This window comes from Leptidea sinapis, chromosome 21 (genome assembly GCF_905404315.1).
Source record: "Leptidea sinapis chromosome 21, ilLepSina1.1, whole genome shotgun sequence".
Lineage (NCBI taxonomy): Eukaryota > Metazoa > Arthropoda > Insecta > Lepidoptera > Pieridae > Leptidea > Leptidea sinapis.
In genome coordinates this window covers 8,103,435-8,127,124 of record NC_066285.1, presented here as the reverse complement: position 1 = coordinate 8,127,124, position 23,690 = coordinate 8,103,435, and the positions used below count along the sequence as shown (strand labels likewise).

The following is a 23,690-nucleotide window of genomic DNA, read 5'->3' as shown; positions in this document are numbered from 1 at the left end:
TTCGTAAATTATTTAATATTAATGTAACGGACTAATTATATATCATAGACTTAGAATATATTAGCATATAGACAACCTTATACACCGAAAATGCGTGATCCATTTTGATTTGTCAATTCAAATTCAAATTTAAATATTTTTATTCAATATAGGATATAAAATCACTTATTGAAAGCTTAAAAAAACTTCCACCCATTCCAAAAGGTACGCCTCAGACCTGAGAAGAACGGGTGCAACAAACTCAACGGGCTTCTTTTTTTTATAAAAATATGGTTACAATGTAAAATCGTACAATAAAATTTATTATTTGATAGCCTGTGGGCGGTCGCCCAATAAGTGGAATCATTAAAAAATTCATTTATGTTGACACAACACACAAACGTTTTTTAACAATTCTTTTGAATTTCGTAATACATTTGTTTTGAACATTATCTGGGATCTTGTTGAATTATGTTAAGTCTATCTATCTCTACTATAAAATATCACTTACTGAATTGATGCCATCCATTAGTAAATATTTCAGATTCAATAGAAGGTCTCTCTAAAAACCTTGGTGATTTAAACGGCATATCGTCATTATTTTTACTTATTGCAGACCTTTCATCGTGTATAGAGTCAAGCCCATTTCTCGAAGTAACTGTCTCTTGCCACGGTTTTGACGTCACCACATAAACCTTTTCTTGGGTTAAAGGTGATATAGATGTTTGTATCTCGCTCCATGGAGGTGGAGTTGTTGTGGACTTCCTAAATTTAGAGGCAGCTGTGTAAATGCGTAGTCTTTGATCATCGTGAATTTCATCATTTTTAGCACTGTCATGGTTAACTTTACTATAATCTATAGAATTTGGCTGCTTAAAAGGTGAACCTTTTCCTACAAAAGGAAGAACATTAGTTTTATTCTCTGTCACTGCATAATGTATACTACTAGAACCTTCATGATCGTAAAAATCAAAATATTCCATTTCGGTAGGAGATGTAGTGACAGGGTTCAATGTTGTGAAATAATCGTCAGGTATTTTTTTCGCATAATTCTCACCAGATCGCGATCTCTCTTGAGCTTTATTGTGCTTTGAATATTCTTGTTGGGTCCAATCGTCGATATTGTGTTGTAATTGAATAATATCAAAAGGTGGGTCTGTATTCATGCGTTCTGTATTTGAATTATCAGTTGCAGTTGTGGTAGTTGCCTCGGTACTTGATACTTTGTATATTTCTGTAGTAACCTTTGACACATTATATTCCAAGTTACTTTGCGCTTTCCGTGCTTGGAATCCTTTTCCGGTATCAATCGACCATCCGTTAACATCATAGTAATCAATACTATGTTCATTATTTCCACTAAAGTATGGAACAATTATTTGAACTAATTTAGAACGATTTATATTTTCCGGTTTTTCATTTTTATTTACTACTTTCTGTGACGGTTCTGTCCTATTTCCCAACAAAAAGTTAGGAGAAACCGAATTGAGATTAGTAAGCGTTGTTGGATGATCATCGTACATTTCAAATTCTACTCTAGTATTATTTGGTACAGAGGCTGATACAAAACTCTTAAAATCTTTATGCGGCGCACTTGGTTTGAGATATAGAAGCGGTGAATCTATATGTTGCAAATTAGCTTCAGTTCGATATCTATCTACGTCCTCGTCTTTTACGCCTCTTAAATCAGCGAAAGGAGGTTTATGATTTGACGGAACACTGTATTGATATTTTAAGTCTGATGGCATTGCATTTTCATATAAATCATTCCCGTAATCTGCACCAGTAGTTTCAAAACTTGAATCTGGATTTGATTTTGTTGCTGATAAGTGATCTTCTGAAGCTTGAGGTGATATGTCACTAATGTTATCAATTATGAAACTGTTTTGAATGTCTCTAAAAGCTTTAGTATGATTTATATTTTTCGTAACTTCTAAATCTATAATAGGTGATTGAATTATGGTTGTCGGATACTCTATCGAATGAATAAATTCTGCAATCGGTACACTCTTAGTTATATTCACGTTCTTCGCTTTATGATCCATAAGGTTTATACTTTGAATTATATTTGAGGGATATTTGAAAGGTAAGGGTCGGAAGGGTCGTGCATTAAATATAGGTGGCAGTGGAGAAACACTTAGATTAGGTAGGGCTATAGGTTGTAGTGTATGTATATTCCTTCCTTTATTTAAAGTAAAGGGTGCCGGGTTTGCTAAAGCTAATGAAACATTTTGACTACTTAGGAAATCAGCGTTTGGCAACACTTCAGTTTTTACTTTCGAAGTTTCAGCAGCAGTAGCTGAGACTGAGTATGGTACATCTAACGCATAAGTATTGACTATGGGTTCTCCATATGAATTTCTAAAACCAGTTGGCTGGTCAACCTTTGGTAGTTGTAATTCAAGGGACGGCTTATGTGTACTGACTAGATCTTCAACAACAAAGGAATTTTTAGACGGTGAATTATATTTATTAGTGGATATCGTTGGCTGAGTTACGTATATTGAAGTAGGGGCTTTATAAGAAGAAGTGGGTCCACCGTACGATGAACTTGGATATCCTCCTTGAAATGAAGGCCCAGAATTAATTGAAACCACATCAAAGTAAGATTTTCCAAAAGTATTGGTACTGGGGTTAGTATTAATATTATTAGTATATTTTTGTGGTATTTGAGATGTCGGAATCGAGTATGTTTGGCTTGGAGGACCATAAGTAGAACTTACGCTATTACTCTCATCTATATGTTTTAGACTAGGTGGGCCATAATTTGAATGAAAGTTATTGTTATTTAAAATCTGGGATTGACTTTGGTCTAGCGGTTGAGCGTTAAAACGCTGGGGTAAGGTCTGAATTGTATTGTAAGAGCTTACAGAAGCTGTCTGTGTTGGTGGACCGTAGGTTGATATTATATTCTGTTGATTTTTTGAAGACAAATCATATCTTATAACTGGAATCCAAGGAGCTAAATTACATGGATTGCATTCCTTTTTAACTGGAATATTATACGTATTCACACCCATATTATTGGCAGTTTGTTGGGATGGAAAAAGCCATTGCGATACTTTTTGAAACATGGTAGGTGATGGTGTTGTAGAAAATGGTTGAGGTGCTGGGACAAAGTTAAAATTGTACTGTTTGTAGAAGGGTGCAGGAAACTTGAAGTCACTTGGTGGTGATAAGGGTGGTGATGGAAGATTTTGAGGGGGTTGTTGTGGTGGTGGAACTTGATACGGGCTGGTGAAATCATAGTTGTGTTGATGTCTTCCCGAACCTCCATGGAATGGTACTGGAAGAATTGGTAACGGCGGCGGCGGTGGTGGTCTTAGTATGTCACCGTACTGAAGTTGATCATTCCTGCTGTAGCCATTGTTAGCTGTCTGTTCGCATCTTACTACAGCAGCGAGAAGAAGAACTCGTACTATCTGGAAAGATACATTTTATTGTTGAAATTAAGTTAATATCACCTTATAAGGTATACGACTACAAAATTGCACCGCTTTTTACAACTTATTTAATGAAATCGAAAAAAACTATCTTGTTTTAATGTGTTAATGGTTTTATGGAAAAGGATAGTTTGAATGTAATCTACGATAAGTTACGCAGTCAATTTAAATATGCAGGCCAGCAAATATAGTCCACTCCATGAATGACTGATGGGCCTGAAGTGGTGAAGAAGAAGAAGTGATGCAGATTTGGCTGGCGTTATACCAAGCGGACTGTAAGCCTGGTTAGAGACGCAAGAGTCTAATGATAGTATTTTCTTTAATTAACGCGAATGTTACATATTTAAATAAACCACTTTTTAAAGGATTGAAACGCGTGTAATAATTGTAACTGTGTTACATTTTTTATATTAATTTAGCTAATCCGACCTTTCGTGACCTTTTCAGAGAACGTTTTCAGAGTGACTGCGGTTGAAGTGAGTCAAGATATATTTGTCATAGTTGTCATTATAAAGTTTAGCGCCATGTGTTGCCACGGAGGTGGTATTTGCTGTAGACAGATGGATTTTGTCAAAATTTACTGACAGTATCCTCTTCATTTTTAAGAAAAGTATTACTGCCACGGAATACCTCGTTAGGTAACATACGCTTAGGACAGTTTCTACCAGACAGCGGACTGCTTGGTTGTGAATGCACATGAATATATAAATCAATCATATAATAATTACTGTTTTCGTGAGGAAATATTATATTCACTAGAGCATGAAACGGTGTATCCGTTCATTTTGTAATTAGTTAGAAAATTAGAGAAACACTCGCATTATACTATGCCATTGTAACTACTTCCCACAACTTGTTCTTTGCACTTTTCTCTTTCCCATACAATACTTGAGACAGATGCCGGCGACTGAATCTGCTTACTATTATAAATCGTAAAAAGTAATTGATAATGAGGAAACCAAATACTGAAGTGGAATAAAAGTTATAATTTTCTATTATTGTGGAGAATTTATTCATGGATATAAATCGATAATACACGATGACATCAAAAAGAATTCTAAAGGAATCAATTTTGAGAAAATAAATGCCTTTTTATGCCTTTTTTTTTTTACAAGACCAAAACAGCAAAATAATAAGAGTAACTTCAATTTTGAAGTTATACTTCTTTAGGCGCGTTATGAAAAAATAATAGAGTGAAATTTTAAGATGCGCTCTCATCACTGTTACACAAAAGTAACAGGTTGAAGTTGGTTCCTAAAATTTTCTGACGTTTGTGTCATTCGTTTATTTTTTTATTTTTTTGGTTTCTTCGTCCATTATAAGAACAGGCAAAGGGTTCAAGCCCATACAGCAGTATTCATTATTTAATAATTAATTGTCAAAGCCATCTTTGCAAGATTGTTTACAAAACAGTTCTTTCTCAAAACGTAGAGGAATAAATCATTTTAATAATTTCGGCTTCGTTAGGCCGCAGAAGTATAACTTCTTGCGTGCTTACATAAGTTACACACACTTACACACACACACTATCTTTTAGGACTTTGCCTTACGAGGCCCACAAATATTATACTAAATGGTGAAAAAATCTGTTTAGCAATAAAATTTTGGATAAATATAAAATAGAATATACCAATAAAATAATAAAATTAATAGACCAAAATGAGGAACTCCAATACTTTTATCTAAAAAATTAATCTTTATAAGATCTTTTTTTTACGAGGCTTTCGCTTACCACTGGGTCATAAATGTTTAGGGCAGATTGGGGAACCTGACCTGTGATCATCACAAATTGATTTGATGTTCCAAGACGAAAATTTTATACATGGGAGGCTCCTTTGCACAGGATGCCGACTAGATTATAGGAACCACAATGACGCCTATTTCTGCCGTGAAGCAGTAATATGTAAACATTACTGTGTTTGTGATAATTCGAGTCCCATTTTCTGCACTGCACAGAAACTCTCTAATATTAAATCTATTACTATTTAAATATGATATTTATTGGTTTGTTTTGTACTTTTATCTATTTATATTAAGTGTATCCTATGAGTGTTTTGTGAAATAAATGTTTTTCTTTCTTCTTTCTTTCTCTTAACCGATTTTGATTAAAAAGTAGTAAACTGTCAGACACGCGTATTTTGAATATTTAACCGCTAGTTAACACAGATTACAAATCAAAGTTATCGGGCTATCAATTCGTCTATAATAATATTCTTAAGATGAATACTCCAGTGTCCATCCGATGGACGGTTAAGTAATGGTTCATCCCTACTCTGTGGCAATAGGGATCTTGTAAGGTGAAGGCTACCCCTCACCTTACAAGATCCCCCTTGAGGTATGAAACCCCAAAAATTACTAAAAATCTCTCAACTCATTTCATCTATTTTTTTCCTCGGTGTATTTTCTGTATGTTTTTAATGTGACTCAGTCATTAATTTTTTATTGGTGGAAAAGTATAATTCTATAAGTAAATGGTCAAAAATGGCGAAGATATAGAAATTAACCCAACATATTAAACGATACAGAACCTAGCTCCTACATTTTTTGGATACAGATAACTAACAGATAAAACATTAATTTTGAGATAGTTATACAAGTTTTAGCTTATTATTATTATTCTATTGAGATATATATTATTGTTACTATATATTTTACCTAAGGAGTTTCTAGTCACATTATTCTATTCCTCAAAATAATGTCTTAATTTGCAAAGTAATATGTAAATTAAGATAATTTATTATTATTTAATTTTAAGGTTAGATAATTTATTTGTCTAGATAGTCTCTTGCTGTTAGACAACCGATAAAAACAGGCCAGGAATATTAGTTTACTGTACGTGACATGCTACGTCTTACACTCGCGATTTGTATGACACTTTGTGTTAGTGTACGTGAACTGCTCAAAATAGAGGTTAGTTCTTAACTCAATTTTTTCGACGTTTTGGCAGTTGTCATACGGCCGTTCCTAGTATACTTTCTACACATAGAGAAAAATTCCTACCTGCTACTGTCAGTAATTAGCTGTCAATGATCTGAAGCTGTCCCAATATACCCGATAAGGCATTCTTATCGCCACTTCACTGTTGGTAAGCTATACGTCGTCCCATTGACAGACAGCGTGTATGGATAAGATGAGTTACCGTCGATAAGTTTATTGGGACAGAAAAGTCTACGATAGTTACGATTTTTTATCTCAAGTAGGCCACAACCGGAGAACCGGGAAAAGCCGTAAATGATCTAAGGTTATTAGTATTACCCACAAGCGTGTCTATTACTTACAAAAAACTTAACAAATGAAACTTAATGTTAAGATGGGAATTTGATATATTTAACGTGAATGGTTAGGTCATGGTAGCATAAGCGGTAGATAGTCGACTGGAAATCGAGGGTCATGGGTTCAAATACCAATACTTAATTGATGTTCGTTTTCTTTTCTTACTTATAATAGGATATAATACAGGTAATTATTGTAAACTACTACTATCACTGCAATAAGGCTTGAAATATTTTGCGTGTTTATAAGTTGACTTGTTAATTAGGTAGTTGGATCATTTCCGTGTGAACTCGCTCGGTTTTTATTATATTTGATTTTTTTTTAGATCTCATTTAATTAAATTTTGATCCATAGAATAAAAACAACCGTGAAGCAGAAGCGTAAACATTACTGTGTTTTGATCTGAATGATCTTATGTCTCAAGGTGACGAGCGCAATTGTAGTGCCGCTCAGAATTTTTGGCTTTTTCTAGAATCCTGAGTGGCACTGCAATTTAATGGGTAGGGCGTATCAATTACCATCAGCTGGACGTCCTGCTCGTCTCGTCCCTTATTTTCATAAACAAAAACTGATTTAAGAATTCAAGTCAAGCAATGCATAGGTATTACTAGATAATTTACTACAAGCTAAAAATAATATTAACAAATATAATATTGTCATTGATACAGACAGACGAAATCAGTTAACAGCAGGTTAATGTTATAATTATTTTAACATCTGCTCGTTTTGTCGATTAACATAAGAAGACAAATTTAATTTGTACGAAATTCATGGACAATACGGGATTCGAACCCGCGCCTTTAGGGTTCCGACCGACCGCGACCGAGTGACGTATCGACTTGAGATGTCGCTCTTGCAAGATTTGCAAGACAGTACTCTTAAGTAATATCTCTCACTGCTGGGATTAAATATACCAATATTGTACCAAAATTCATGAATGATGCGGGACTCGAAGCTGCGCCTCTCGGGTTCTGTCTTAGCGCTCTTACCAACTGAGCCAACCGTCCGAGTAACGCATCGACAGAAATTTCGGTGTGTCTTGTTTAACTCTCAGGTCGTGGCCATCCCATAAAACCAAACCAAAGGTTTCATCAATTACAGAATCTAAACATGCAAAGTTTTATCTCAGGTACATTATGTTTGTTCATAACTTGTTTCGAACCGATACGACTTAGTTACCTTCAAGATCAGAGCATACACCCAAATTAAAGGCCTTCATCTCATGACACCTGGTGTTGCGGATGTTCATGGACGGTTGCCTCACCACTTTCCTTCCAATAAGGAACCCTCCTATACATAAAAAAAGTGTGTGTGTGTACTTTTGTATGCACGCAAGAAGTTTGTTTGGCCTAACGAAGCAAAACTCATTTAAATGCTGCATTTAGCATTTGCATCTGCATTTGCATCTATTCCACGTTTTTAGAAAGAACAATTTTGTAAAAATCTTGCGAAGATGGCTTTGACAATTAATTATTAAATAGTGGATAATAATAATGGATACGGCTGTATGGGCTTGAACCCTTTGCCTGTCCTAATAATTAACGAAGAAACCAAAATAAAAGACGAATGACGCAAACGTCAGAAAATTTTAGGAATCAACTTCAACCTGTTACTTTTGTGTTACAGTGATGCGCGCGCATCTTAAAATTTCACTCTCATAATTTCATAATTCCTAACGCGCCTAAAGAAGTATAACTTCAAAAAATTAAATTTGTGATCTAATGTGCAAAAGAAACGAAGAAAACCAGAGACATTACCTAAGCATAATATTCAATTCTGAGCTCGTATCGAGAACAAGTTTCAAAACTATAGCGAGCACGCATCGGTTTGGGCACATCACCTGAATAAATACTCGTGCAAAAAGTGAAATGTCTCTCTATTAATTCCACTCACGTACAAAAGAAGGTCTTATTGACTTTGTAACATCTTTCTAGACTTTTCGTTTCATCTGTTATTTAAATTATTAAATTAAATTAAATTTCGTTTATTTCAAAGATTACATATACATTTTTTACTGGTTGAGACTTCCCAGTAAGTTGTCTTAGGACACTTGTATTGGGAATATCTCGCAACTTCCTTAGCAGATAACTTTTTATTTAGTAAACAATATAAAAATAAACAGAAATGATTAAAAACCAAATTTTACAATTTACAATTAATTGTGTGTGTGTGTGAGTGAGTGAGTGAGTGAGTGTGTGGATGTGGGTTTGAATTGGACCTTTGATTGGGTCCATCTATGCAATGCGTGTGTTTATCATGTCAGTCTGATCAGAAGATTTTCCACTTCATCATAAGCAAGACAAGTTAGCCAATTATTTAAAGCTTTTCTGCATAGATGTAATGTCATAGGATATATATTTATGACACGATTTATTTTATTATATAAGAACACTGATTGACAGCTAAACTGTCGTTCAGCAAAAGTAGTGCGAACAGTAATGGTATCTGCTACTTTATCATTTCTTCTACTGATCAATTTGGCGTGATCTAGCGGAAGTGACTTGTGGACGGCTGAAATGATGTTAAGAACATAAAGTTTCCTAATCGTCAAAAGATTACAAGTCAAATAGAGTGAATCAGTTGGAAATCTTAAAGGTTTGAAGTATATGACTTTGAGAAGTGATCTTTGAGCTCTTTCCAATTCTAAGAGGCTTATCTTAGTTGCACCGCCCCTTACCGGGATGCAGTAGGTGATCACTGATTGAGCCAAAGAGATGTATATTTTATTAAGGACTGTGCTATTCATAACGTGCCGCAGAGTTTTAAAAATCCACATAAGTTTTCACAACCTGGTTATGACCAGTTCGATTTGGGAATGCCAACTTAACCTTTGGTCAATCAGGATGCCGAGATATTTGGCACAATTCACCTTTTCTATGGAGGGACAATTACAATTCAAATCGTGTGGGTTGGAGCATGAGTGGATTCTGATATAGAAGTCTTGAACGGGCTGGTATCTGTCATGTGGAGAGAAACATATATAGTTTGTTTTTGATATATTGAGTGACAATAGATTTTCGTTTAGCCAATTCGAGACTCTTTCAAGGCCCATCTCAGCCTTCCTCTGTACGGCTTCCCACGAGATACCAGAGAAAACAATGGCTGTGTCGTCAGCATAAGTGAATATACTCGCCCCGTCGATCTGGAGGTTACATAGGTCGTTTATATAGATTAAAAAGAGTGTCGGGCCAAGAACACTGCCCTGCGGTACGACAAATTTCACATTTTCCATTGTGCTGTGGTATAGGTCAACCTTAACTTCCTGTATTCGGTCATTTAGGTAGCTGTCTAGGAGAGAGAGGGCTTTGTCACGAATGCCCAGGCCCTCCAATCTGCGCACAAGAATGGGAATAGAAACTGTGTCAAAGGCCTTTTTTAAATCTAGGAAAACTGCGAGACATTTATTGCCCTTGTCCACTTCTCTTACTATAGTTTTTGTTAATCCTAAAATTGCGTCTTGTGTGGAAACACCTTTTCTAAAGCCATATTGACAATTAGAAATAATATTATATTTATTGAAGTATTTAAGAAGTCTATTGTAAATTAATTTTTCTATTATTTTTGAAATAGCAGACAATACAGAGATAGGTCTATAATTGTTTACATCAGTTTTAGTCCCACTCTTGTACACAGGAGTAACAATGGAACGCTTTAGAGAGGAAGGAAAAATACCTGATTTAAAGCAGAGATTAGCCAATCTTGTTATAAGTGGGATCAAGTAATCTTTAGAGAGCTTTAGAAATTTCGTTGAAATTCCGTCCCAGCCAGGAGCGCTTCTAGAGTCAAGACTCATAAGTATGCTGTTGATCTCTTCAGTATCAGTATCAAGTAGTACAAAAGAAGATGAATGAAAATGATGTATAGAGGGACTTTGGTAGGAGTCAGTTTGCTCAATAATTGTTTTAGCCAGCTTTTGTCCATTTTCAACAAAGATTCTATTAATCAGATTTACTGAGTTATTTATATGTACATTGTGCCAATATATTTCAAACTCACGCCAGAACAGCCAAAGAGCTTATGTCATAACGAGTAGGTGCGAAATTTCTGCATATTGTGTCGTTTCATCTAAGTCATTCATATTAATATATTATTTCAACTATATTGTAAATAGAAAAATGAATTCTCGTTACAGTAAATCTGGAGTAATCTAAAGTGAGGCTCACTAGCCACTAGAACGAGACGTTAGAATTTTTTTGTGCTATATAGGTAGCACGGACGAATAAAAAAAGAAGGACTCCGCGCCGTGATATTAGCAAGTGAAGCACCGTTATGCTAGTGTGTGTGCGGTTATGGGGGATACTAGTTACACAATTTTTTCTCCCTTAAATAATCATATATGGCCACAAATACATATGAAGTATCGACGCTTATTCACAAGGCACGACGGCATTTTAAAAATATTTTATTGTAACGCAAACTGATCTGTCACAGACTATGACAATTCTCATAATGGCCGCCTATCGGCCTGTAGCAGAGTAAGTGTGTGCGTGGAGCTATGTACCTATTTACACGTTAATCAGCATGTTTTGGTGCTACACTGTTATGTAAGGTGACACGGTCCTTATTTTTTTACTAGTCCGTGGTATATAGGTATAGTTTGTTAGTTAAGTTATAGTTTGTTTCTTTTTTCTCTGTTAATGTTAACGGGAATCGAACAAAATGGCTTCTGTACTAATTACTGAACTGATATCCTGAAGACACACATTTTTATACACTTTAAAATTTAGCTTCTACTGTGTGTAACGGATTATTTGAATTGAACTGATTTTCAGAACACTTCCAATTTCGAATAACTTGTGCACACGTAAATAGGACCTACGACGATACAATACATCCATTTTCAAATTCGAATTCAAAAAAACATCATTCACTGTAAAACTTTTAAAGTTATTTAGTGCAGTCAGGATGAAGTACAAAAGTTTCAATAACATAAAAATTTGTATGACAAACAATATTCATAGATAATAAATTTAGAAACATTAATCCCAACTATCTTTATAATTCAAATAATCTTTCATATTATAATAGGCCTTAGATGTTAATTTATTTTTACGATGCATTTATATTTTTTGATTGGTAACATTTTAATATCAATTGGGAGTTTATTATAAGATTTAGAAATCTTACGGAGCCTAGTAGATGGAACCATTACTTTTACTTGAACTTCCTAATCAGGATACATTTTATTTCACATAGGTTATTGCATATAGGTTATCACTTTCAGCTGTGCAAATATTGGGGTTGAGCAGGTTATCAACTGTAAAGTAGATCCTATAGATGTAGCCACAACCTGAGAGTTGAACAAAGACTTACAAGATTTTATCAACGCTACGTCACTCGAACGGTTGGCTCATTGGAGAGCACCCGCACCGAACGCGCATCGTTCATAAAATTTTGTTTTCAAATTTTATATGTGTAATATAAATTATAATATTTTATAATATATTTTAAAAGTATGTTTTTTTAAGTTTATTACAATAAAAGAAAATCGGAGTAGATTTTATATCGTTATAAAACGAACATAACATGAAATTGAATTTTATTCTTACTTTTAAAAGAGTATTTTGATTACTTTATATATCTGATCATTTAATTGTACAATCCTTGTACTCGATACAATCCAGCTTCAATATCAATCTAGGTTCAGTACCATACACCGAGACATATTAATTTCAAAAATAAAAAAAATCAAATTCCAAATTTCTATATTAAAATATATATTCAAAATTACTTAAATCTACTTATTAAAGCAATTTACAATTAAGCCTTATATATGTAGGTATCAGAAAACTTATTTCTACAAGGGATAGGGATCTACGTATTGAGGGATAAAACTTTATTATGCTTATAAACTAATACATGATGTTTGTGGGGTGGCAAATCCAGGAAACTGGGAAAACCTGGCTATTTGCTATGATATAACGTAATATTAATCGTAACCTATCACTTAACCTAACTTAAGACTAATGACTAGAACTTAAAAACTAAGGTAAATAAATACATAGATATGTATACATACAAATATAATATATAAATATAAGAGGGGTGTGGGGTGGGGGGGGTGATCTTGGTAAAGGAAAGTAGGGAGAGGAAATAGGAGGCCAGTTTTCGCCGCTATTTAATTCTTATAACTAAACCAATTTACAATATATTGGTTTTACATTTATTTAGACCTAGCTAGAACTCTGTTTGCGTGAGTGTGTGTGTGTGTGTGTGTACGCTAGTGTTCTAATTCAAATTCAAATTCAAATATTTTTATTCAAAATAGAATTTATAATCACTTATTGAACGTCAAAATCTACCACCCATTCAAAAGAGACTGCCTCAGACCTGAGAAGAATGGGCGCAAGAAACTCAGCGGGCTTTTTTTTTATATAAAATATGGATTACAATGTAATATCGTACAATAAACATTTATAATTAAAGAGCCTGAGGGTATTCGCTTTAATCCCAGTCCGTGGTGTCATTAAGAAAATCGTTTATGCTATAATAACCTTTCCCACACAAACGTTATTTAACAATTCTTTTAAATTTCGTAACACATTTGTTTTGTACATTTTCTGGGATCATATTGTAGAAGCATATACATCGCCCAACAAAAGACTTACTAACTCGACCCAACCGAGTAGTAGGCATAACAAGTTTATGTTTGTTCCTCGTGTTAACATAATGAATGTCACAGTTTCTAGAAAATTCCTCAATGTGCTTATGAACATACAAAACATTATCAAAAATGTATTGAGAAGCAACAGTCAAAATGTTTATTTCTTTAAATTTTTCTCTTAATGATTCTTTAGGACCTAGGTTATAAATCGCGCGAATAGCCCTCTTCTGCAGCACAAAGATAGTATTAATATCGGCCGCACTGCCCCATAACAATATACCATAGGACATAATACTATGAAAATAACTAAAGTATACTAATTTCGCCGTATCTATGTCAGTTAACCGTCTGATTTTCTTAACCGCATATGCTGCAGAACTAAGCCTATTCGCCAATCCTTCAATATGGGGGCCCCACTGCAATTTGGAATCTAGAGTAATGCCAAGAAATATAGCAGATTCCACTGGTTTTACCATCTCTCCATTTAATAAGTAATAGTTCTGTGAGCTCTAACCAGTTGTGATGTGGTAATGCATGTTTGTAACGTTTTATGCTGAGGCAGTACTCTGTGAGTGACTTACGACTACAAGTCGACCGGAGGGCGGGGTTTATTCCGTCCTTCAGTCGGCGTAACCCTCTGTAAAAACTATCAGATACCTCTTGTATGTGTTGTTCTAGTGTTGGGATGTTTTTCTTTACATGAAGTCGTTTAAGATTTGTACGCGGGTGGGTCCGGTAGATGGTTTTAAGGGATCTATTTTGCACAGTTTGTAGTTTACGATAATTGTTTTGATTTGTGTTAATCCATACCGGACTTGCGTATGTCATGACCGGGCGTATGTAGGACTGGTATAGTAGACGCTTGTTACTAGTTGAGAGAGTGGAATTCCTATAGAAAATGGGTCTCAACAGGCTCAAGGCCGTAAGTGCCTTAGAGCGGGCATAATTAATATGAGGCGTGAAGGAAAGTTTCCGGTCGAGGTTATCCTCACAGTCACAGGCTAAATACCTAGGTCTTATGACCTAGGTATTTAGCCTGTGACTGCCATTCGACCGGGTGGTTATTAATATGTGGCTTTAAAGAGAGATTGAGTTTACGGGAGGTTTTGTATGAGAAAAGTACCGCCTCGGTCTTTGAGTCATTGATTTAAAGCTTCCACTTAGAAAAGTAGTTTTGCTTACACAATGTAGGGCTGTATTAAGGTGGGAGACTATAGAATTGATGTTCTTAACTTCTTACTGCTGCATATATAAGCTGTGTCATCAGCGTACAGGGCGAGGACCGTGTTACGGAGATTTGGTTATGTCTCTCATATAGAGTAAAAATGCCCACGATGAGATGATGGAGCCCTGTGAAACACCTGCTACTACTGGATGTGGGGGGTGGAATTAGACAAATAAATTCCACAATCAACAGCCTTACAAACTCTTTCGTAGAAAATAGTTATAGCGCGATTCAAAGTGAATACAATTAAATACAACGCCATCTATCAAATGGAAGTGCAAACATTTTAGATAATATTGATTAAAGCGTTATGAACGAATACATTCTGAACATTAAAGACGAAACTTTATTAATACTAAAAACTATTAAATTGTGAAACAAATGCAACGCAATGTCTACTGGTAATACTCCCTTTCTTCGCCGTCGAGTTTAAATTTCCGTAATAATTATTCAAGAATAATTGCAAAGGTCAGCAAAGACCGTTCACCTTCTCAAGTTCGCACGCTTCTCAAACTTTTACTTAATTACAGTTAAAAACGCATGCTCCTGTAGCATAAGTTATGTTGTTCGCTTGAAACAAAAGTGAAAACTGGGTTAAGGTAAAGATTTAGATATACAATGGCACGTGAAACATTTTGTAATGATAACTTTATGAAAGAAGCTCGTAGTAAATCTTTATGTAAGTTTATTGAATGTTAGTCTTTTCCATCATAAGTAAGGCAAATATGACGTCTATTCATGGGTCATTACAATTTTGGCGCCAATCCTTAAAGTATAGTTGAAATTTTATTGGGCATGTCGTTCATAAATCAAATTAAAATACTTTAAATTTATTCATATAGGTCTAGCAACGCCGCACAAACGTGTCGATACTTGAAGAACTCATCAGGTGAAAAAAAGGCAGGTAGTCAGAGCCCATATCCTCAGATACTTCGGACATATCATGCGACGTGGAGAGCATTTCATAGAGAGACTTGTTGTTCAGGGAAGGGTCAACGGCAGTAGGTAAGAGGACGCTCCCCTATGCGCTGGACAGAACAGATCAAAGCCCTTACCAATACTCCCCTCAACACAATATGTGCCAGAGAAGCAACAGCCAGGGATAACTGGCGTAGAATTGTTCGTCGTTCGACGTGACCACGACTGCTCTGTCAAGAGTAATCCGACGAAGAAGAAAGAAGGTCAAAGTAATGATTGAAGGTCAAATACATGAAACTTATGAATGTCAAAAGATTTCTTTTCTCTTTATATTTACCGCCACTTCAGAAAGTGTTGAGCTTTAATGAGAAAAAGTGGCAAGAAACTCATAGCCACCGTCTTAAATGAACATTTAAAATCACAATCAAAATCACTTCATTAATGTGGGTCATAGAAATGACACTTATGAATGTCAAAAAATTTTTTTATTTTCTTATTGAATGTACTGCTACTTCGTAAATCGTTGAGCTAACTCTTTTAAATCAAGATTAACATTTTTAATTACAATATAATATGTAAAGTGATGCAACAAACATACTCAAACGCCAAATAGTCAATGCCTTACACGAATAAGTCAAAAAAATATTGATGTCGGTCTCAGTGAGTCTTACGTCATTGTGCCATTTGATATCTATATACTAAACCGTGTTGTGCGACCCTTCTTCTTCTATTTACGTTATCAATTCGATGATACCTTTATCAATGAATTACCAGAGCATTGAATTCGAATAGAAGCAATATTTTACTGTGTCATTGTTAGCAGCTTTTGTGTATTTATTTATTAAACAACGTAGTACCCTTAAGTTTTTTCATATCTTTAGTATGGGGAGAAAGTTTATAATAAGCAATTTTTTATCATTAATTCAATCCTTGAAATCTATAGATAATTATTAACAAATTCAGTATAATATGATTCACATATTAGCTCCTTTGCACAGGATGCCGGCTAGATTATGGGTACCACAACGGCGCCTATTTCTGCCGTGAAACAGTCATTTGTAAGCATTACTGTGTTTCGGTCTGAAGGGCGCCGTAGCTAGTGAAATTACTAGGCAAAAGAGACTTAACATCTTATGTCTCAATGTGACGAGCGCAGTTGTAGGGCCGCTTAGAATTTTTGGGGATTTTCAAGAATCCTGAGTGGCACTGCTTTGTAATAGGCAGGGCGCATCAATTACCATCAGCTGAACGTCCTGTTCGTCCCTTATTTTATGCCGTCAAGTTAACACAGTAAATATGTGACGGTCCGAATATGTAAATTACAAATTATATTTACATAAATAGGCCTGGGTCACCCTATTAAAAAATTGGAAGAGCCGTGTAGTGCGGAATGTTGAATGCACGTTTCGGCCACAGTTTGTGAATCGCCCCAGTGTTCAAAAATAAAAACTATAGCTAAGCTGCCATTATAAATGACTTGTGATGTTGCCATTAACCATAAGACCACTAGATAGAGGTGAACACGTCTTCATCAATACGAAATACAAGTATGCTAACAATTGTTAAATATATTCTTGATTATCTTAATATATAATATATATTTCTTTTGTGGGTCTGTTGTAACTCCTCCTAAAATCTGGACCGATTTTAAAGAAATTTTCTGTGTGTCTTCAGGTGGATTCGAGAATGGTTTAGATTCACAATTGAACTACCTTCTAAATGGCTGGACCTATTTTGATGATTTTTTTATGTTTTCCAGTGAATTTGAGATTGGTTTCCGTCCATATAATATAATTCTCCTGCTAATGTGTATGTTAGTGAACTCCTCCTAACGGCTGGACCGATTTTTCAAATTTAAGACGTGTGTACAGGACAACGTAAGTCGGGTCCACTAGTGTTCTTCATAAAAGCTCATTGAAGAATTTGCTAGAAACTGACAATCATAATGTTACAATTACAATTAAAAAATCTTCAAATTTTATAGAGGATTGCGTGTGGCTTGTGCATCTAGTGATAATATCTGTAAACAGAGACCCAGAGATAACGAGACGAAAGGCAACGTAAAAGATTATCACAGATCATGACAGACAAGCTTAAAGCGAATGTGGCTCAAGCACGCTTTTAATATTTTTTCCTTTTTTATTAATTTGTTTTTTGAATATTATAAAAAAATCAATAAATAACTCATCCTGCGTTTGTCATGGTTTAATGGAGGTTTGTATTATCAAGGAATCACAAACAAAAAAAGGAATGAAGACCACAACCAAAGTGTCTGACTGTCTAGAAATACTCTGCACTGGTCACAGTGACTAAGCTTATGGTCAGTATAGATAGATACATAATATAAAATGGAATGACCCTGGTGGTTTGATCACGGGGAAGGGCGCTGGTGTAGGACAAAACTTACGTCGACACTCTGCCTCATGTCTAAGTTACATCAGTTGGTGCTGCGGCTGCTGCAAGACAGCAAACGTCGCAAATGTCGGTTTCAGTAAGTATTACATCGTTGTTTTTTTATGGAAAAGGAGGGCAAACGAGCGTACGGGTCCCCTGGTGTTAAGTGATCACCGCCGCCCACATTCTCTTGCAACACCAGAGGAATTACAGTAGCGTTACCGGCCCTTAAGGTGTACGCCCTTCTTTTGAAATAACCCATGTCGTATCGTCCCGGAAACACCACACAAGGAAGCTCATTCCACAGTTTTCTTCCTACGTGGTGTGCCGTTTGGTGTCGAGACACTAGGCCAGTGAGGCCCAGAGTACAAAGTTACTACTATCTACGTGCCTCAATATCGCTACTGGAAACCCAAGCGCTGGCAGGTGTTTCGATCAACGGATCAGCCTAGCTATCCAACCCCGAAATGCTGCCAGTATTTTTGGTACTCTTCCACGTAACGTAATTAATGTAATCATAGTATTGTAAATATAGTTATAAGATTTGTTTTGTTTGAATAAATATTTGTATCATTAATGTAATTATAACCCTACTTAATAAACTGTCCTCAATAATTAGTTATAATATCTATTTACACATGTATAATTGCAAATAAAAACCTTACCGCCTTAACATAATGATCAATTTAACAATGCTTTAGAAAATCCAATTTAATAATTTCCTGACTAAATAGGTATTGATAAAAACAAGCTTACCGAAACTTAAAAACTCAGACCTTTTTTGTATTCTAAACCACCACACTAAACACAAATAGATAGGGCCACGGGTTTCTTTGTGCCCCTATTTTTTCATTTATTTAATATTCATTTTAATTACATTGATGCTATAATAATATAAATTTACAGTGTCAGATTCAAAAAGCAGAGAGGCACCTTTGATGTATTAAATTCCTCTGGATGGCTCATTAGGAAACCCTGTGCAAAGCCAACCAGTGATTACCATCTTCTATGTTATTTAATTTAATGTTAATAATTAATGTAATGGAACCATTATTTACTATATTTTCATCCCTTTCTAGACATATTTGATGAAAGCACCGAACTTTCTTTTTCATTACGGATCTGCGTCTTGGCAATCTGTCTTTCAACGATGATTCAATGTGCTGACTGAATATGACTGTGTTTTGGTGTTGACCATTCCAGTGAGAAGTCTCTCACTCATTATCCTAGAATCTTACTGCTAGTCCCTGAATACTGTGACGCTTCAGCCTAGAGAATTTAAGGCTCACAGGACCCTGAAGTTGAGCCTTCTAGTAGCTTCTACAGAATACTCCTATTTCTTGCCTAGTGGTTTCCAGTTTTATATCTCCGTACATCAGTTTGTTGCTAGCACGCCAAGGAATATTAAGTATGTTTCTGATGGTTTTGCTTTGGAACCTCTTCAGTATCTTTATCTTACTGGTGTTTGCCGACCCCCAGAGCTCTATCCCATACATCCAAAAAGGTTTGAGAAATGCTTTGTAAACCAGCCATTTTGCCTTCTTAAATGACTTTCACCTTCATCGACATAGCCCAAATGCTTGCGAAACTGAAGTGGCAGTGGGCCGGGAACATAGTTCGATGGACAGATGGCCGTTGGGGCAGTAAAGTCCTCGAATGGCAACCACGTGGCGTGGACGCAGTGTTTTGGTAGGCGCCCCACAAGATGAACCGACGATTTGGTCAAGATCGCCAGAATACGTTGGATGAGGGCAGAGCAGGACCGATCGTCGTGGAATTCTTTGGGGGAGGCATTTGTCCAGCAGTTGACGTCTTACGGTTGATGATGTTATGAGTTTGTATTTGCGACCTAAAACCCAGTATATAGAGATTAGCAATCTAGGTCTGCGTTTGCATCAAACTATTACAATTCTAATTTAACTCACTATTTCCAACAGTGCTAAATTCGCTCTATTCGCGCGCATAATTGATGTGCATGACAATATTCGAGACACGAAATCCGGACATGAAACAAAACGACGTATCATCCATCGCTCGTTAGCCCCAAAAACATTCACCAATACTAATCGTATCAAATAATCAATTTAGTTTTTTATCAAAGTTTTAAATATATACTGCAAAAACGGTTACTTGTACTGGTATCAGTCAAATCTTCCACATTGATATCTCCATTAGGCTGTCATTGTTCGTTATAAAATATTTGCAATTACTATCCCAGCGCCCAGTCGCTCGATTAAAGTTTTTTTTTTGACTATCAAAATAAAAAAAAAATATGACGGTATTATATTTAATGAAACATTAACTTTAAGGATGCTTTCTAGGATGATGGTATATATGTTTGGGACAATATTCGACGGTCAAACTAGCATTGTATCAACCTTATTAAAGGGATTGTTTAATGAAGTATTGTTGTGCTTAGTTCTATTACTAGCTGACCCGGCAAACGTTGTTTTGCCATATAAATTATTTTTAGAGTTAGACCGTTTATTGGACATTGCAACACTACTTTATTTTTCTAATATAAAATATTTTTACTAAAATAAACGTAGATTAAGTTACTCTGTATTACATCAGCTACCTGACAATAAAAGTCCCGTCAAAATCGGTCCAGCCTGAAATGGCTGGACCGATTTTGGTTAACCGGAACAAACAGACAGTCAGACAAAAATTTTAAAAAATGTTCTTTTGGTGTATTTACCGTATATATATTCATATAAATGAAGTAAAAAACAGTTATTTCAATATTACAAACAGACACTCCAATCTTATTTATATTTATAGATTATAGACTAGCTGAACCGGCAAACGTTGTTTTGCCATATAAATTATTTTTAGAGTAAGACCGTTTCTTGGACCTGCAACATAACTTTATTTTTGCAAAATAAAAGAATTTTTATAAAATTAACGTAGCTTATGTTACTCTTTATTATGTCAGCTACCTGTCAATAATAGTCCCGTCAAAATCGGTCCAGCCATTTCAGAGATTAGCCGGAACAAACAGACAGACAGACAAAAATTGTAAAAAAAAATATTTTGGTGTTTTTACCGTATATATATTCATATACATGTAGTAAAAAACAGTTATTTCAATATTACAAACAGACACTCCAATTTTATTTATATGTATAGATTATAGATGTTTAGATTATTAACTAGCTGACGCGAAAGACGTTGTTCCATTCATAATAATAAAAACTCTTGGAGTTGGAATTTTGAAAAATCAATTGTTAGTTGACCTCTACTAGGCAAAAGGAATATTCCTACTAAATTTCAAGTCTCATCGCCTTATAGTTCCACAGATATCGTAATGAATCAATTCATGGGCGGAAATCTCTTATCCCCCTTAATTCATTCACTGTTGGGGAGCTACATTATCCCCGTGTGTTATATTACATTTTCAAAAAATTAGGGATCCCTACTAAAAGTCCAGTAATGTAACCCTAGGTGTAAAATTACGTAAGCGAACGATGTCGCGGGGTATCAGCTAGTATATTATATAGATATACTAGCTGACAGACGACAGACGTTGTTCTGTACATAATAAATATCTACTGTTTTTTAAGAATTTGTCAATAATATCTCGAACCATCAAGAATTATTTCGCAAATTGTTTCACAGCAGAACTGTCAAACCGTGCGTCAATAAATTCTCTCATAGAAAATATGTCCATACAAAACAAATATTGGAAATAAAAATAATTATGGGTCCCGATTCGAAATAAAAACTATTCAATCTCTCAACTTGGACTAAATGCACTCCATGAACTAATCCCCATTAAAATCCGTCTATTTGTTTAGGAGTTTACTGGAAACAATCATCAGTACACTGGATTTATATATATTTATTTATATATGTATTTATATAGTTTGTTTGGATTTATCTATACTATATAATATTATAAAGCTGCAGTGTTTGTTTGTTTGTTTGAACGCGCTAATCTTTGGTACTACTGGTCCGATTTGAATGATTCTTTCTTTTTCAAAATTAAGGATCCGTCATAAAATTGCTATTTTGTAACACAAGGTGTAAAATCGAAAACCTATTTTTGCGTGCGCTGCAAAAACTATTGACAATAGAACAAAATGGTGTACAGGCTATAATATAGGCAATATTTTATTACTTATAAAACTATCGCGTGAATTATACTTTATATGGCAAAACAACGTTTGCCGGGTCAGCTAGTGGCTGTTGTTTTGCCATATACATTATTATTAGAATTAGACCGTTTCTTGGACATTGCAACATTACTTTATTTTTCTAAAATAAGCCTAAGATACTCCTTATTAGATCAGCTACCTGTCAATAAAAGTCCCGTCAAAATCGGTCCCGCCATTTCAGAGATTAGCCGGAACAAACAGACAGACAGACAAAAATTGTAATAAATGTTATTTTGATGTAAGTCATTTTATTTATATCAGCAAACGCTGTATTGCCATATAAAGTAATAAAGTAAAATTGAATAATTAAAATTTTTGGGGTATAAAAATAGATGAGGACTGATTCTCAGACCTACCAAATATATCATACATAAAGTCAATCTTACTTCAATAATATTACATTCGATTGCCATCTCTATTGCGTATCTGTGGATGGAATAGAATAATATTAAAATAGCGATACAAAAATAGGCGTTGATCGTAGATGGGTGAAAATTTGAAGTTGATTGTATTTTTTTAATGCTGAATCAAAATAAAATAAAAATAAAAAATATTTAGGGGTGATCCTTATCATATGAAAAATAGATGTTGGCCGATTCTCAGACCTACCCGATACACACACAAATTTTCAAACAAATTGGTTAAGCCGTTTCGGAGGAGTATAGAAACAAACACGAGAGTTTTATATATTAGAAGATAAAGAAGATAGTTTATTTAGGCTTCTGTCAAAAGCAATAAATGTACCTTTTTATATTGAGTAGTAATCTCAGGAGCGGATATTCGCTTTAACTCGTCTTAACATCAGTTGACGACTGTGACTTATCCATTTAACACGTTATTTAGGCCAATTTCCTGTATGAGTTAACAAACAACCCAAAGTATTACGTGTAAAGGAGCTGATTTTGATTTTAATTTAGATGACTGAAGAAAAATTCAAAGCATTATAAACCTACTTTAATAAAAAAAAAATAGATTAGATTAAAAAATTTGATATAATAAAAAGTATAAATATAATTGCGTATTTTTATACAATCTAATTAATTGATCTAATTCTAGTTACGATTATTGTAATTTTTGGAGTCGGTGTCATCCAAGATAGGTTTGTAACTACATACATAGTTATAGGTGAGATGTGCTTGAGTTGTGAGGAGGCGAGAGGCGAGAGCGGGTCGCGGCGGAAGGACACCGATTCCAAAAATGACAATAATCGTAACTAGAATTAGATTGTATAAAAATACGAAATTATTTTTATACTTTTTAGTGCATATTATATATATTGTTTTGAAATAGTGTTTTTGAAGTCGGTTGTTTTTTTGTTGTTTTTATTATTTATTTTTAGGGGTTTTCATTTAGTTTGATTATATCATGTTATTATAAACATGTGTCTCGATAATTGGGCTTTAGGCTGTCATTTATAGCTGTCAAAATGTTCTACTCTATCTTTCACTCTCTCACAAGAACGTAAAATAGAGTTTATAACATTTTTTTCGGAGTTGATTCCTTTCTCTGTTTCCGTTTCTTGGGATCGTTACTGTTAAACTGCTCCCAGCACTTTTCGTACGCCTATATATATATAAGTATTTTTTCCAAAGTAAAGTCAAAAATAAGTGTTTTTTTAATGGTAATCGATGTCTTGTATTGCCTCAAAGTACATAACGACCATAGATTAGGCCACCGAGAAATTTCTATAATCTGGG

General features: G+C 34.8%; 1 protein-coding gene across 1 annotated transcript in view; it reads right to left on the bottom strand.

Annotated features, from left to right (window-relative positions):
• LOC126970442 (uncharacterized) overlaps window positions 1-23,690 on the bottom strand; it is a 37,867-nt gene that overhangs the window by 1,953 nt on the left and 12,224 nt on the right. Inside the window, exon 2 of the mRNA XM_050816327.1 lies at window positions 491-3,401. Coding sequence (XP_050672284.1) covers window positions 491-3,401 — 2,911 coding nt within the window. The remainder of the gene's footprint in view (window positions 1-490; window positions 3,402-23,690) is intronic.